We start from the raw sequence: 17121 nt of genomic DNA, 5'->3' as shown, positions 1-17121 counted from the left end.
TATTAAGCTTTATTATAAGGTACGGTACGTGTTTTTGTTTGGTAAAAATAAGTGTTAAATAGCTCTATATTCTGATAGTACTCATTGCGATAGAGTGTTTGTTCAGTAACAGGAGTCTTCATGTCTCTCCAGCTCTTTATTAAACAGAAAATGCATTTTCAGGTTGTGATACCAATTGTATCCAATCAGGATATAGAACTTAGTCCGGATACAGATTAAATAAGTGAAATTGGAAGTGATGACACCAAGAAATGAGCATACACAATTGGAACTGGAACACTATAAAAATGAAACTGATAAATGGGTACTCTCTCCTGATTGGCTGAAATTGTGTCACCTACCTGAAAATGTATTTACTGTTTATTAAAGAGCTGAAGAGATGGGGAGACTCCTGTTCCTGAACAAACACTCTATAGCAATGAGATATAGTGCTTTAACCTTTTAATAAAAAAGTTTTGTTTTAGCCAAAAAATGTCACTTACTCTACCTTTTTAAGGAATCATGTTGTTCTTTTTTTTTTCCGCACCTCCCATGCGTGAGATTGTCCTTTGTGTCATTGGTGATGATTTATCCACCCTGCAGGTGGCCACTGTTTCAGAAAGATCCCGAATCATGGAGTTGGAGAAGGACCAGTTGCTGCGAACCAGAGAGGTAGCTGATCTGCGGTTACGACTAGAGTCCCAGCAGGGCTCTGAGGGTTCAGACTCTACTCTTTCACCTCTCCTAGAAGAGATAAGCTCACAGAGGGCTCAGCTGGCCTCCCAGGAAACAAGGCAGCAAGAGGAACAGGTGAAATACAAGGAGAAACTGGAATCTCAAGAAAAGACCCACAGTGAGGCGCTCGCACAACTTCAGACCTCTTTCGTTAAGCTGTCTGGTGACAATGAGCAGCTACAGATGCGCCTGAGTCAGGCAGAGAAGGAGAATGCAGACGTCATTGAACTATGGCGTAGCAAGCTTGAGTCAAACGTTGCCTCTCACCAGCAGACCATGGAAGAGTTAAAGTTGTCCTTCAGCAAAGGGGCTGGTGACCAGACAGCAGAGCTAGTGGAGACCAAGAGCACCATAGAGAGGATGAAGGTGGAGCACACTTTAGCTTTAGAAAATGCTGGATGCAGACATGAGGCTGATACTAGAGCCTGGGCTAAGGAGATGGAGGCTCTGAAAGCAAAGCTGCTGCTGCTAACCGAAGAGAAGGAGCGACTGGAGGAGTCTGTGCGGTCCAGCATCGATACTGCTGAGGAACAACATCTGGTTGAGATGGAGGATGTGCTGGGTAAACTGCATGCTGCTGAACAAAAGATAAAGGAGCTGGAGGAGAAAGAGGCCCAAGAGGCGCAGGACAAGATGAGAGAAACCAAAGAACAAATGGCAGCAATTGAGACAATGCGCTCCAAGGAGGCTGAAGGTAACCAGGAACTCCACACCTTGAAGACCCAGTTTGAGGAGGCCCAAACCCTGGCAAACTCACAGGGTGTCAAGGTGGGTTCCTTTGCCTCCTTTGCTGTTTGCTGCTGCAATGTCATGTTCATGTTGTTGTATTAACCCATTAAAGCCGGTAAAGCATCTCTGTGATCTTAGATTTGAGCTATATATCGTCGCTGTCGGGCAGAAACTTCATCTCCATATTTTAACTTTTTGAGTTTTTTTGTAAATTGACCCCTACTTGATCATACTACAGCGTCACACAAAAGCATGGTGTACAGATAAAGTAGTCGGCCACCACCACAATGGCCTGAGTTCAATTCCGGAGGCCAGGGCTTGTCAGGAAGCACCAACCGACATAATTGGCAGTTTTTGCAGGTGGGAAGCCAGCAGAGCATTGTGTTCTTGTCACTGCACTAGCGACCCCTACTGGCTTGTTGGGGGCGCCTGTTCAGCGGGTAGTGGGTCTTGGGGAGATGTTGTGAAAACCCAGTGCCCGTTAGGCCCTCCCGGTGAAACTCGGGTTAAAAGAAGTGGTGGTGACTCCATGTGTATTGGAGGAGATGCGCTGTCTACATCCTCCCCAGGCCAACCGTCAAGGGCCGCTGTTAAATTGGGGCGACAATGAAAATAATTGATGAACAAAGTTTCTCTCTTTTGCTTGCTTCTGATATTTTATTCTCACAGTACCCATACTATTATCATCTGACCTGTGTCGTAGGTCAGTGAGTTGAGCTCTATGCTGGACAGCAGACAGCAGGAGCTGATTTCCTTACAGCAGAGACTGACCACTGTACAACAGGACAAGGACAATCTGCAGCAGGATCTGGGAACCCTGGTGAGCCTTAATGTCTGATTTATACTCACTCGCTCGACGAAAATAGCCCATCTAAAAGCTCGAGTTTGTAAATCTATAAAACTCCACTTTAAAAGTGGCTGCTTTGGGATTATGAATGAAATGAACATTCTTAATTTAATTTTGTTTGGGACCTCTGGGAGAATTACAGGGGGATTACTTGAAACTTTTAATTAAACTTACTTGGTTCGTATTTCCACCATACACCTATCACTTTGTGAGGAAAAGCTGCTGCATCACATGTGATAACTGAGGAATGTTAATGATGCAAACAATTTCAGGGGCAAATGGTGTAAAAAGCTTACTGAAGTTACTGAAGACAAATAGCCAATTAAAATTTGTGAATATAGTCATGTTTGTGTATATGTGTATTTTGTATATGAGGCGCATGTATTGTATAGGGATAAGGATGGGTTCCAAAGTCAGGCCCTGCTTTTAGTTTGATGCGAATTATTGTAATATCAGTGCATGGCGCATTTCATGATTTTACATTAAGCTGATATTAAATGTTTTTTCATAGAAAGGAACGTTGGCTGAAAGCACAGAAGAGCAGACTAAAGCAGCACAATCTATGCAAGGTAAATGAGATCATTTGTTATGCTAGTCAGATATAGGTCTCATGATTTTAGTATTACCTCATAATCTAAAGTTCTGCTGTATATATGATTCTGTTAATGACATGATGGTTGTTGACATCAGCTTTGTTTTTTGTTTTTTTCCAGAACTGCTTGACAAGCTCAGTAAAAAGGAAGAGCATTGCACATCCCTTTCCACTGAATCTGAGAATCTAAGAAGCCAAATTACAGGTCAGAAATAATACAATAATGATTAATTACTGTTTATGTAATATTAATTTGTTTTACAATTTGTAACACAAATAAACAAACACAATAGTAACATTACTTAGAAAAAGAATCATAGTAAGCATGCCACCCCAAAGCAGGTTGGCAGTTTTTCTAATACTGTATAGAAACCTGATGACCTTAACTTTAATGCCATATCTTTACTTAGGTTTGGAGAGGAAACTAAAATCTGGAGATGAGAAACTTGATCAGCTAACTAAGGACAAGGCCAAGTTGGAAAGCGATATTTCAGACATGGTGAAGTCTTCGGGCAGTAGTTCTGTACAGCTCACCAAAATGAATGAAGACCGAGTGCAGAAAGAAAGGTAACTGTGGTTTCAGACACTGTATGCATCAGTAATTTGTTGCTGATGCGTATGAATGTAAAAGATGCAAAAGAATGGAATATGAGAAGTTGCTTCTTGTGTTTTCAAATCAACGTGTCTCCTTCTGTGCAAGTGAATTTCTGTAAAACATAATGTAAAGCTTATCTCAGTTGTTAGAAACACAGATATACGTTCATATTCATTTTCATACTGATCTGTGTAATCAATACTCATCTCTTGCTGGAATTATATTATATATATATTATATTATAATTATGTTATCTTATTTTTGGGAGATTATTTTGGATACATCAGCGAATTGACACTTATTTTTTTATAACCAACTAAATCAATACGTTTTTGTGCAAAAATAGTGACAATAGTCAATCTACAAGCTCAAAACGTTGCGGAACACAACGTATTGTGAGATTATAAATTATAGAATGTGTTGTTATGTTATTAAAATACTTTTATAATCGATTAAATTGATTAGTTCAATTAACTGTTGGACCCCTACACTTGTTCTTTCTCCAATCATACAGGAGACTGGAGGAGTTACAGAGCCAACTGGCAGAAGGAAAGGAACAGGTGGCACACGTATCCGAGCAACACCAACAGGAACTGTCCCGCAAACACCAGGAACTGAAAGAGACCAGAGATGATTTTGAATCTCGAATAAGCACCCTCCAAGAGAAGATTGTTAACTTGGTGAGTTGACAGGGGAAACTGACATCTGCAGGGTCCATGCAGACATAATTATAGCAGACATCTGCCAAGGAGGTCCTTGTGACCTGTCCATGGGAAATGCTGTCTTTAAAATAGGGTTGGTGGGCTTTGAGTGCACTTGACTATGAAAGGCAAAAGTCCACGGACAGTCCCCGAGACTTTCCACCTGCATACACATGTATCCCTGCCCCCCCCCCCCCCCCCCCCCTCTGGAACGCGCTCCCCAACCATATTAAAGACACCCTCTCCATCACTTCCTTCAAAACACATCTCTTCAGGATAGCTTTCCCAGTTGAGGTCTAGTTAGAATGTTTCTCCAACCCATGCCATGATAAAAAGTTATTTTTATTGTTTTTAATCTAGCTCTTATGTCTTTAGTGTTTTCGTTTTTTTCTTATTAAAGTTGGTTCCTTCCTTTCCTTATGTAAAGCGACTTTGGGTACTTGGAAAAGCGCTATATACATTTGAGCTATTGTTATTATTATCCCCCTGAGCACCGTAAATGTATCCATCAAACTCTGTCCCATCCAAACAACTACAGTACGTTATTGCTTATTATGTATTGTGTTTTTCTTTTATATTGTCTAGGAGACAAATGTGCAACAAGCTGAGACCGTGGTTAAAGAGCTGAAGGCCTCACAGGAGAAGGCCATCTCTCAGGCTTCTGAGCTCCATGTGAAGGAAGTTGAGGAACTGCAAAGTCAGGCTGACAAATTGAAGCAGGAGCTCAGCTCCTCTAAGGAGAGAACCCAGGAGCTGGAGAAGTTGGTATCCGAGCTGCAATCATATAAGGAACAGCTCCAGGTGAGTACCTGGAACCACAGAGTTGTGGATTTTAGTTTACCATGTTTCAGAGTACCTAGAAATGGTTGTTTTGGTCAGGTGTGTTAATCTTGGGGATGACAATTAGGCAGTGAGGTATAATAATGAGATGATAGGTTGTTAAAGAGATTAGTTCATCTCCAAGAAGCGCCTTAAGCCAACAGGTCCGAACCTTTCCTGGCTCAGGGTCCACTTGAACATCTCTAAAGTGTTCATGGCCCACCCATCTGGCCACTTCACACGGCAGCCAATCTGTGCATTCTCAGAGCACGTTTATTTTAACTATCTATCAAATCGATAGATCGATCGTTGCACATTGTTCGTGTTCTGGCTTCGAGCAACGGAACCAATATAGTATATTTAAGTTCCTATTTATCTGTATCACAATGATTTTTCAAGGGTTTAAAGAAAAAATGACTTTTAATATGAATTAAATATGAATTAATATTTAATAGGATGTTACATTATCATAGAAGGCCTAGTGTTTTGCCAAAGATTTGGGGGCCCACTTGTGATCTCCTCATGGCCTACCAGTGAGCCCTTAACCATTTACATTATTATAGTGGTGATGCACCAGTTAGGTTCAAGTTAGATTGAATCAGGTCAGCATGCTGTCATTTCTGTCGCTAGATTTGACCTGTATAAACTACCATGCTTAGGGAAGTCTGTTTTGAAAAGTTCACTTTGATTGATTGACATGTTTACAAATCAGATTTGTCCAGGTTATTTTATGCTAAAGTAGAAATGTTGCACATTGGTGTTTTAAAAAGTGATCACAAGGACCCTCTAGTGGATAGAAATTTTAAATCAGACCAAATCCATTCTGTCTGTTGAGCGCTCGCTCTTTCTGCGCTGGAACTCGCTGGAATTCTACTTAAGACTGGATAAAGTGCATTGTTTTACATAGGCTGGTGGTGATGTAACAGCACGGAGGAAAACTGGTGATGGAATTTAGATTTATTGCAGTGGTGAGGTGAAACTGTAATGCAACTTTACGTTGCATAGTTCAGGGTGGTTCCAGGTGTGGTTTTGGCTGCTTTGGTTTTGTTTTTGTATGCTTTTCCAGCTTAACCTTTCCATTTGCATATTATTTTTGCCCATATCTGCTTGGTTTATGTTTGGATTCATCTTACCATTTCCTTTTATATGCCCCTCCCTTTTTTCCCCCAACTCTCCCAGTGTGTTTCTGCTGAACTTGACTCCTCCAAGCAGGATGTTGAACGGTTGTCCAAAAACCTGGAAAAGCAAATTTTAGATCTTGAGCACATGTCTGAGGAAAGTAAAGATGTTAAAGCTCAGAAAGCTGGACTGGAAAAGCAAGTGTCAGATGTACAAGTCAAGTTATCTGCATTAGAGGTTACTTACCAGGAGCTTTCCCTCAAGAATGAAGAACTCCTAATGATAAGAGATAAGCTTTCAAAAGACCAAGAGGAATTACTCATCAACAACAAGCAGTTGGATGAAAAGAAGATTTCTTTGTGCAAGGAGTTGGAGAAGCTCAAAGACGTTCTTCAGGATGCTCAGAATGAAACAAAAAAACTGAAGTATGCAGAAATTGAACATCAAGCCCGCATTGAGGAACTTCAAAGGGAAAACATAGAGAAAAATGAGATGGTCTTGAAGCATCAGCAGGACATTCAGCAACTTGAAGCGAAGAAGAAGAAACTTGTTGAAGATTTTGAAAACATCTCTAAAGAGAGAAACAGACTTCAGGAAGAGCTTAGTCAGAGCAGGTTGAAGTTGACGTCAGAGAGAGACGATGTAGTTTTGGAGAGAGACACCGCCCGAAATGCAAAAAAAGCTCTTGATGCTAAGAATGCAGAGTTGCAGGCTAAGCTTCAATCTTTGAGCCTAGAAAAAGAGGAGCTCACTATGAAGAATACACAGCTTCAGACGGAAACGGAAACACTGACAAAAGAGAAGACTGAAATGTCTACTAAAATCAGTGCAGCCATTTTGGACAAAGAGAGCCTCCAGACAATCAATGTAGAGCTCCAGAATCAGCTTAATATCTGTAAAAAAGATTTAGAGAAGTCTGTCCGTGATTGTGAAGAGCTTCAAGCCTCAAAAGCAAGCCTGGCCAAGATGTTGGAAGAGTTCAAGACAAGCAGTCAAGTAACTGATTCTGAAAGGGTTCACCTTCTGCAGGAGAAAGAGGACTTGCTTGCATCCCACCGAAAGGTCTGTTCTGAGAAGGAGGAAATGACTAAGGAGAGAAACGAATTAAAAGAAAAGCTTCAGGTCTCAACAGAACAATTGTCAGCATCCAAGGAGAAAATGACAGGAGAAGCTTCATCATTTGAGCAAGAGAAGCAAGCACTTCGTCTCCAAAATGCAGAAACTGAAAAATCTCTACATGCTCTACGAAAACAGAAGATGACCATAGAATCATCATTAGAGCAGCAAAAGGTGGAGATTGAGCATTTGATACAGGAGAAGGGAGAATTAGAAGAGAAATACACAAAGGCAATGTCTGAGAAAACTGTTCTTTCTCAAGAGCAAGATGGTCTAGTTGGTAATATCCACAATATGAAGGACCAATTGGACAGTTCTGCCAAAGCAATTTCTGATCTTACTCAGGAGAACTCCAGTATGTTAGTAATGCTAGAGGAAACCAAACTTAAAAGAGATGAGGCGGAAACAGAGAGGAGTTCTTTAAAACGAGACAAGGCAGACCTACAAAAGAAATTGCAGACGCATCTGTTTGACATGGAAAATCTTGAGAAAGGAAAAGCTCAACTCTCTGAAGAGTATAACGGACTGAAAGTTGATGCCGAAAAGGTTCGTTTGGAGTTTGTTCAACAGGTAGATAATCTCACTAGAGATTGTGACCAACTACAATCACATCAGAGAACAGCTGACAAAAATGCTAAATCCTTGCAGAAAGAGAAAGAGAGTTTACTTCAGCAGAGTCAGGATTTAAAGGGTCAGATAGAATCGGTGTCAGAGGCCAAGAAGCTTCTGGAGACCAAGCTCCAGGCTGAAACCATTGAACGGAACAAAGTAACCTCTAGCAATGATGGTCTCACCAAAGAGATTGAAGACCTTCAGAAGCGGTTGTTAACGCTGACACAAGAAAATGCCAACGTGTCTTCTTGCCGTAACACAGCTGATGAGGAAAAGAAAGGTTTAATTGTGAATGTTGAGTCCTTGGCCACACAACTGAAGCAGAAAGCACAAGAAAACAGTCAGTTGGCAGGAGATAAAGAAAGCTTGTCAGCTAAGCTGCAAGACATGGGCAAAGAGATTGCCTGTATTGCTAAGGAAAAGGAAGCTCTTTTAGCTACACAAAGCATGTTGGAGCAAGACATTTCTTCTCTCCGCAGTATCCAGGAGAGTAATGATGAAGAACGTTCAAGGCTTCTTAAGGAGATGGAGAAGTTGCAGGCTACACGGAAACAACTGGAGGTTGATGCCAAGTCCCTACAAAAAGATAAAGACCTTATAGAAAAACAGGCATCAGCTAATGTGATGACAAGCCAAGAACTTTCCATCAGTGTGGAGAAACTAAGAGCTGAGAGAGATGCTCTGCAAATGGAGAGAGATGAAGCCACACAGCAAGTCACACAGATTGAGACCCAACTCAAAAATGCTCTTTCTAAGCAGCTTGAGGTATTCCCCTAATAACAATCCCTGACACTTACCTACATGTTCAGTTAGAATGGCTGGAGATGTATTGCCTTCTTCTCACTGCATGCTTGCTGCTTTGTCACTTTGTCCTGCTTTTCTTTTTTATGTCTAATTTCTATCTTCCATTCACTAACTGCTATTTGGTAAACTATCTCCAAGCCATTGTTGTTTCCTGTGGACTTATAACGTGATCTAAGGTTCCAGGTCAGGTTCCATTATTGACGTTTACAAAATATAGATGTATAACCCTACTTGGAACTATTCATTTTTACTTTTATTTGACCCAACTTTTCAAGCTCTTTGACTGAATTTAATGAGAAATGCTTCTCATCAGAATTCCAAGTTATAGAGCAAAAGAAGTGGGGATGGCAAATAATGAAATATCAGTAGAAAGCCGCTCTCCGGAGCTATATACTTAAAAAACTACTTTCCCTAACAATTTTACGAAATATCCGTTCTGAGTCCACAGGGTTACAAATGTCTGTATATGTTGTCTGGTTTATTTTCCATTAATGACCACCTCATTATACATTACCCCTTAATTATAGTTTTAGACTAAAGGACCATACTGCCTGGCATGTTAGCCCATTTACTACAAGTCATAGCCATTTTCCAAAGCATACCATAGTCTGTTTCATTTGCAAGAAAGCCAGTGCAGTGTGGAAAATCCACCTCCATAAAAACCTTGCTTGACATAGGCAATTCAACTACATTTTTGTCTCCATCAAGCCGGACGACTGAAAGCCGGAAACTGTTTTTGCTCCTGTCCATCCGTCCATGTGTCTGTGTGACAATTGTCCATGTATGTGTCTGTGAGCAGCAAATCTCCAGCACCACTGGACCAATCGGCGTGAAGCTACACGCACACTCTCAGTAGGCCAAGGAAAAACCTCCACCCCCTTTTCAAGTTTTCAAAACGGCCTCATGGTGGCACTATAAAAGGCCACTTCACTGGCATAGCCTTTATGGGGAGATGCATCAAAGAGTTTTAGGCCAAAACATGAAGTGGAAATTCAAATCCGGTCCATTACTGATACCTAGCTAACTATTACAGAAAATTGTTCGTATGAAATGGACAAAGCAGTGAATAGACAATGACATGTACTGATGGCAGTATGGTCCTTTTAAGATCTGGGAAGTTAATTCCATAGTGCTTCACGTAAATTACAGGTAGTGCCTGGTTTTGGAAAGAGCCCTGAACCGTGCACAAATCTCTTAGAATTTAGATTGGCATGATCTTTTGCAATATTTAGATCCTAATTGATATAGTGGCACAATGTATAGGATAGCTAACACACAAGGCATGCAATTTAATTCTGCACAATATGTACTTTAATTTGATTGATGTTAGCATAGGAATTATTTCATTTGTAATATCTACAGATCTCGTAATATGGGTATAATAGCTGTTGACCGCAACCTATCCCTATTGTCCAGATGGTAATGTATTCCTCTTATCAAGATATTTTTACTCCCTCACTGTCAAGGTTGCCGAGGTCTCTGGGAAGACTGCTGAGGCCCTTGACCAACTGACAAAAGATAAAATCAGTCTGCTGCAGGAGAAGACTGAAGCTCAGGCTTTGGTGGAGCAGCTCCAACGTTCTAAGAAGGAAATGGAAACTCAGGTATGAGTAGTACCACTGCTTTTGTGAAAATTTGGGAATACTAGAGATTCGGGCCCTCACACCGCCAATCCGACTGATATTTCTGAGTCATAGTATCGGGGGGCTTTGTCAGAGTACCCGCCCGCCCTCCAATTAGCCCATTTTAATATAGGATGTCTTTTATAAATATTGTTTATATTTTTTCTGACTTAGCTGGAAATGTTGAAGCAACAGAATTCCAAGTACCAAGATCATCTCAATGTATCCAAGGAACAGCTTGGTTCTGAAGGCCAGAGGATCACAAGTCTGTGTCAGGAAAAGTGAGTATACTATAATTTTTTAGTTTGGGGTGAAAATAGTCAATCTCGAATGGCATTGTTGAGTTTCATTAGTGGGAGTTTGCTTGAGATATGCAACAAGCTTGTACACAGACTTAGGCTAACTAAGATACACTAGCAATTCATGAGCTATTTGTTATATTTCTGTGTTTAGTGAAGCACTTAAAGAGGTAAATTCCATGAAGTCCCAGTCCCTGGAATCTCTGCAGGTGGAGAACAACAGGTTGACTCTGGAGCTTGACAGCAACAGCAAGGTTAATATCTTTCCTACCTGACTTTCTACACATCATAGAACATTTTGCATTGCACTTATTGTTCATGTTCATTTACAGAGAGTGAACAAATAAACGTCTATGTGTTTGTTTTTTCTAGCTGGAGGCTGAGTGTTCAAAACTCAAAAAAGAGTTTGAGGTGCTGAAACAAAGGTAAGTGTACAAGTAGTAATTTTGTGATGCTGGTTGTGGCAGTAACTTTTAAATTCCAGATCCATCAAAATAGTATGTCTTTAATGTCATGCACTAGGGTTATACATGGCAAAAAGAGGGAGTCCACACAAGGTCAAACATTGAAATTATATTTATTGTTCATAATTAATTAAAGAATGTATCAAGGTAATCATAATCAAAAGCAAAACAAATATGAGGTATGAGTAAGTCAGTAATCAGTAATGTAATGCAGTGTATGGATGTGTGGAATGTGCTGTGTGAGTGTTGTATAAGGTGTGTAAATGAACTGAAATCAAAGGTGTTAGGCCCCACAGGCCAGGTAGCAGAGATCCTGCTTTCAGGGAGGAGAGAGAGAGAATGAGAGGTTGTGGGAGAGCTCCCTATATACTCTTCCAAACAACCTCACCCAGTTGGTCTAACGGCCTGCCCGACTCCGCCCTACTCACTCAGGCTGCCGTCTAGCCATCAGTGAAGGCAGAGGGGGCAGGGCCGTCACATTAAATAGTCTGTTGTGGTCCCATTAAAAGGATAATAGAGCTGTAAACCATGATTTCTTTTTCACCAGTCTGACTGGCTGGATCATACTATGTATGTGCTGTTATAAGTGTTAACATTGTTGTGTTTTGCCCTCAAAGCCTACCAAACAATGCCTTCAGGTATCCCATGACTTTTAATGTTACATCACACGTCATAATCATTGTAAGGCAGAGCCTAATAACGGTGATACATTTCCTTTGCGACAATCATTATCCATTGGTCTTATATCAAAAGATAATGCCACACGCATGCGTTTTTTGTTGTTTTGTGGTTATTTAATGGTGGGTGACATTCTGTCACATTACTTCCAACTCGTTGGAGCCATTTGGTGCCAATTTTCATTAATCATTCCACCTAGCTTGTCTCAGCATGTACAGTAGGTCATTTTTCCCATAGTGCTCTAACTCATAGAGATGTCCTCCCATGCCAACACTCCCTATTCGCTATGAAATCAATTGAGTTATTTTTGTGTACTTTATTTAAAAAAATAAACGCCCACCATACCATGCCAGCAAGTGCTGCCTGACATGCAATGTAAAGTAACACGCATACACGATAATTGGCAACATTAATAAAAAGAATGGGAATACCATAATAACCCTATGGTGAAACGTTGCTGCTGCTGGGGGACCAGCAACAGTGATTCTAGGTATCCAGAGCGGTTGGAGGGGGTATTTTCATCCCTTTCCCCAAGCTCAAAACTGCACTGACAAATGCAGGCTGTGCTGTTAAACACACACAGCTTAATGTCAGTGAAATTACACAGCTCACCTGCCCAGGTGATGACAATAATATTGGCCGCGTTTCCCAAACGAATTTGAGCTCCTGCGTAGCCTAGAAGCTGCGTAGGAGCCTCCACGCAGCTGCGCAGTAGCAACCCCGCTGCGCACCATCTTCGTTAGTAGCAGCTGTGTGTGCCCAACGTCTCATCTAAATTGGCTTCAGGAGACACCATCGTCGTAGGTTCCGTTACGTCTGTGCTAAAACTACATTCGTGAGACAGCATGCACGTAAAGGACTCCTGGACGAAGCCTACGTAAAGCCTACGTAAACTGACGTAGTGCTGTCCTACTATAGTTTAAACACCCTTTGCATACATATATATATATATATATATATATATATACAGATTTTTGTATATATACAAACATAAAGTCGGAGCTTTATCTAAATTACCTTTATATGTATTGGACACTTACATTGTTTTAGGTACATTCTGTAATGTATTAAAATGCATTTTAAGGTGACATTTCTTGCTCTTAAATGAACAGACGGCGGCCATTGTTGGATAGAGGATAGAGGGGGCGTCCCCCTGCATGATTGACAGCTTTTAGCATCAATGGGGGGAATTTACTTTAGGAAAGTTTAGGAATATATCTATCTCTATCTCTATCTCGATATAGATATAGATATATAACTGCTGCGCTGGTTCTATATGTAGCCCCCACAGTCAAATTAGCAAGAAGTAGCGTGCAATAGACCTGGTTATCGGGCAGGTTTATTGGCATGACTGATAACACGTCGGACTGGTGAGTGGGAGCTTCGGGTTCGATCCCAGAATGTCCCGTTTCCAAAGTCTACTATGCATAAAATCTTTTGAAAATAGCAGATCTACAAGCTTGTGATGCGTTGTGAGCTTGTAGATCTGCTATTTTCAAAAGATGTTTTAACCATTCAGAAACATGGCGAGCGCAACAGCTGTTACTTCGTGAGAGGAACTGGCGACTTTCATCATAACGTTTAACTATAAAACTTTGAAATGAAGGAAACATGTTTAGCTCAGCATCATTTATATATCTTTAGTTAACTTGGCATATGCTTAATATTTTTATTAGATGATCAGATCATCCGTGAGAGTACAATTTGTAAATTTCGGGTTCATGCATAGAGGAAGCACCGCAGCCGCTCGCCCTACCCAAAAGAACAGATCTGCAAGCTGTCAGCAGGCATCGCACGTTATGCAGCGGCCCGGCCGTAATTTATATATCTAAAAATTACGGCCGTGTGTGTGTGTGTGTGTGGTCGTCGGTCTTTTCATCTATTTCGCTACGATGGGTGTCAGCGCTCGTAACAAACTGCTTCGTAGGACAGTACTCCCCGCCTACTCCTCTCCCAGGAGTAGGCGGGGACGGCTGTGTGCATTCTGTCTCACGAATGTACTTTTACCACACACGTAGCCAGTTTAGATGGCACGTAGGGGCACAACCACCTGCTACTAATGAGGGTAGAGGCGTAGATTTCGCCGAGTCCCAGCTGTGAACGCAAGCTGCGTAGGCCACGCATGACATGAAATCTACGTGCCTGCTAAGGTATTGCGCAGCCTGTGACGACACACGTTAGACCCGTCGTAGAACCTGCGACGATGCTCTACGCACGAGCTCTTTGGGAAACCCGGCCATTATAATTACATGAATTGTAATAAAGGTACAAATCATATAAAACAAACGTTAAAATGTTCAATGATACTGATGTGTTGACATGGTTACATTGTTGGCATGGTGCATAGTGAACCACTCTTTATTAGATGTATGAGCATGTTTAAAAACACATGTAAGCCATTTGTATTTTGATAGCTGTTGTGTATTTGTGATGGAGACAGTCAGTGGCTTTCAAAGGAGTATTGGAATCTGGTTCGAGTTAAACACACATAATGACAGAGCAGTTAGTACCATACCGCTCGTTTACCGGTACATGTTTATTCATTTGTCTGTCTATTTACGAACTGCTACTACCTGTATTTGTCGTCTTACTTACTGTGCGGTATGTAGTTGATTGATATTAGATGCTGTAGATCCATCTTTCTTTGGTAGTGATAAACGTTTGACTGTATTTTATTTGTTTATTGTGTAGTTTATTAGTTTTTTCCCGTGCATACTGCAGGTCTTGTTAATGGGATGCGGAAGAGATTTTTTATCTCTGGCTCCAAAAATTAGCAATCATTTTATGTGGAAAAACCATGATAATCAAATGCAAATCAATGTGCGAGCTGTCAAACTATAATATTTGTCAACTAACAATATTTCTCAGAACATGGGAGTGGCGGGAACAAACGGTCTATTAGCACTATACATAGATAAATTGGGGCTAAGTCTAAATTCAAAGATTGGAATACCACTAAGACGGTTCTGATTAAATAGTACCGATTTTCTTCCCCTGCTTGGGAGCTCCTCTTCAGTGTGATTGTAAACGTCTGCCATTTACTCATGTGCTTTTCATTTAATAGTGAGAGCTCTTTGAAAAAGAAGTTGGACAAGGAGCAGCAGTCTACACATAAAAAGAGTGCCTTAATATCGGAGAAGAACCAGGAGTTGGAGACTCTAACAAATGAGGTTAGAATTGGATATGCACTCTGTTATTAGGCTACTGATTCCTTACAGTGTTTCAGAATCACTCCTTCAGCAGGCATATCGGATCATATAGGCCAGAGGCATTATCACCATTGACCTGCTTTGTTTTTCTTCATGTGCAGCTGTCTGTATTGCGTGAAGACAGTGCCACAGTTAAGACACTGCAGTGTGCTATTCAAGCCTTAGAGAAGGACAAGGCCCGTCTCAAAGAACAAGTTCACAGCCTGGAGAAAAACCTGGCTGCAAAATCAGATGCCATCAGTAAACCCACAGGTAACACAACTCAGGCCTACAAAAAAAATAGTTCTTCTGTACCTTTTGCAATGATGATAACTTGAATGTTTGCTGTCTTAGTTTGCTAATAAATCAACTATTAGGCTATTTGAGGGTTCATGGTAATCTTTAAATGTACTGAATGTTGATTCTTCTAGGTGATGCAGTCTTGGACCAGTTGAGGGAAGATAAGGACACTGCAGAGAGTCAGGTATCCATAATGATAATGACTATTGACTAAATCATAATCCTGTCCTACAGTACATGTAGGTGCAGACCAAATGTGTATGATATAGTTTATAAAGTTAATTTGTCATATAGATCTTCATGTGAAAAATGCTTCTCTACCTTTGCCCATAAGATTTCCCATGTCATGATATATCAATCTCACTTACTATATTTTAAAGATATAATATCCATATTTTGGGTAGCGGTACAGAGTTTATTTTTTTCAGTGGTGTGGCATTGGACCATTTACAGAAATATACTACATATCTTATATTTATGTCTGCCATGTAGTGTCTTAATTACATTTGAAGTCACTGTTGATCTTCATATTAAGAGACAAAAATGAGTATGTGTAATCCACTGTTATTGCAGAGGTAAAATTAGATTTTAAAATATGAAAAGTTTGCCTACACGACTTTACCGCTTCCCTCATTTTATTTCAGTAATAATATATTGGACATGTCAATTGAATTTGGTGCTATTATGATAGGCTAACTGAAGCTCTTCATTGACTTCTTTAATACCTCCAGTATTTTCTGTTAGTGATGGCTTGCTCTGCTATGCTGTCTGCCATCTAATTCAAATCTCAATGTTCTCTTTTCCCCCTCCTTTTTTTAATCCTTAAATCCCTTTTTCCCCTCTTCCTCCCCTGTCTCTGATGTTTATCCCACCATCAGGCAGCGGTTTGTTACTGTTTTTCATCAGCTTCACTTGTGCATGTTTGTGTGTCTGTTTATATCACAGTGGCTCTTGTTAGGCACTCACATTCTGAAAATGATGTGTACAGATTTCTTATATTAATATTTCTTGGCGGGTAAAACCACTTGCTGTCTTTCAAAGACAAATCCGGCTCTACCATGGGCGTCGGAAGCAAAACATTATGTCAAATAATAATGGTCAAAATGTACCATATAATGGCTCAGACGCAGAGCTCTGCAATATGTAGCTTTAGAAATGTATGACATGTGAGATTGTTGAGGCATTAAAGGTTGATACACCCAATCTGTCGGGGATCAATATTACACACAAAACTCACGGTGATGATGTATAGTTTTGCCTTATACACTGTACGATTTTGGCCGTCTCAGACGTCTACATTGTGTCAAAAACATGTGTCTTAAGTCGTTCATTTCACAGGGTCATGGATGGCCATCTACAAGCTGATGCTTGATAGATATTTATATGTGATGCAATGAATGAGTAAGATGACCAAAATTGTACAGTGTGCAAACACCTTTAGGGGTTTGGTTTTATTTAATATTTAAGATACTGTATGTCTAGGCACTGTTGTGGTTTTCATTGTCCTTGTAATAGGATAGGTTGCTGATTGGATAACAACCAATTTATACGCAACATAATAACAGGGTCCCCACGGTCATGAAATTCCTGGAAATATTTTGAAATTAAAAAAATAATAATCCAGTACTGGAAAAGGTTTGAAATTGATCAAACATCATCAAAGGTCCTGGAATTTATCAAGGGTCCTGGAAAAATATTTGGCTATGCATAGTTTTTGGCTATTGATTTTGTTAAAACAAAACATTTTCATAAACATGAATAATATTACACGAAATATGTAACATAAGTAGTTTTTCGCCGAACGGGCTGTGTGACGGCAGCCTAATAATGTATGTCTCAAACTTTATTTTTGCTACGCTGCCTATCTTTGGGCATTCTACATAGGAGTAAGAGACACATTATTGCGCCGAATGATTGTTATA

The 17121-nt window shown here is 40.4% G+C and overlaps 1 protein-coding gene across 6 annotated transcripts in view; it reads left to right on the top strand.

The window, feature by feature from the left end:
* The window catches only part of clip1a (CAP-GLY domain containing linker protein 1a), a 33487-nt gene that overhangs the window by 13726 nt on the left and 2640 nt on the right, over positions 1–17121 (top strand). For 5 of the 6 annotated variants that reach the window (XM_084055275.1, XM_084055279.1, XM_084055276.1 and 2 more), the window contains 15 exons: positions 583–1482; positions 2147–2263; positions 2802–2859; positions 3004–3087; positions 3293–3449; positions 3992–4157; positions 4764–4979; positions 6177–8609; positions 10115–10252; positions 10445–10551; positions 10724–10823; positions 10942–10994; positions 14776–14881; positions 15022–15172; positions 15331–15383. In XM_084055275.1, coding sequence (XP_083911401.1) covers positions 583–1482; positions 2147–2263; positions 2802–2859; positions 3004–3087; positions 3293–3449; positions 3992–4157; positions 4764–4979; positions 6177–8609; positions 10115–10252; positions 10445–10551; positions 10724–10823; positions 10942–10994; positions 14776–14881; positions 15022–15172; positions 15331–15383 — 4839 coding nt within the window. The remainder of the gene's footprint in view (positions 1–582; positions 1483–2146; positions 2264–2801; positions 2860–3003; positions 3088–3292; positions 3450–3991; positions 4158–4763; positions 4980–6176; positions 8610–10114; positions 10253–10444; positions 10552–10723; positions 10824–10941; positions 10995–14775; positions 14882–15021; positions 15173–15330; positions 15384–17121) is intronic. The other variant, XM_084055280.1, reaches the window with a different exon arrangement.

The sequence above is a fragment of the Gymnoscopelus microlampas genome, assembly GCF_963454915.1.
Source record: "Gymnoscopelus microlampas genome assembly, chromosome: 4".
Classification (NCBI taxonomy): domain Eukaryota; kingdom Metazoa; phylum Chordata; class Actinopteri; order Myctophiformes; family Myctophidae; genus Gymnoscopelus; species Gymnoscopelus microlampas.
The sequence above is the reverse complement of the archived record's forward strand: the minus strand, read 5'-3'. Positions and strand labels throughout refer to the sequence as shown.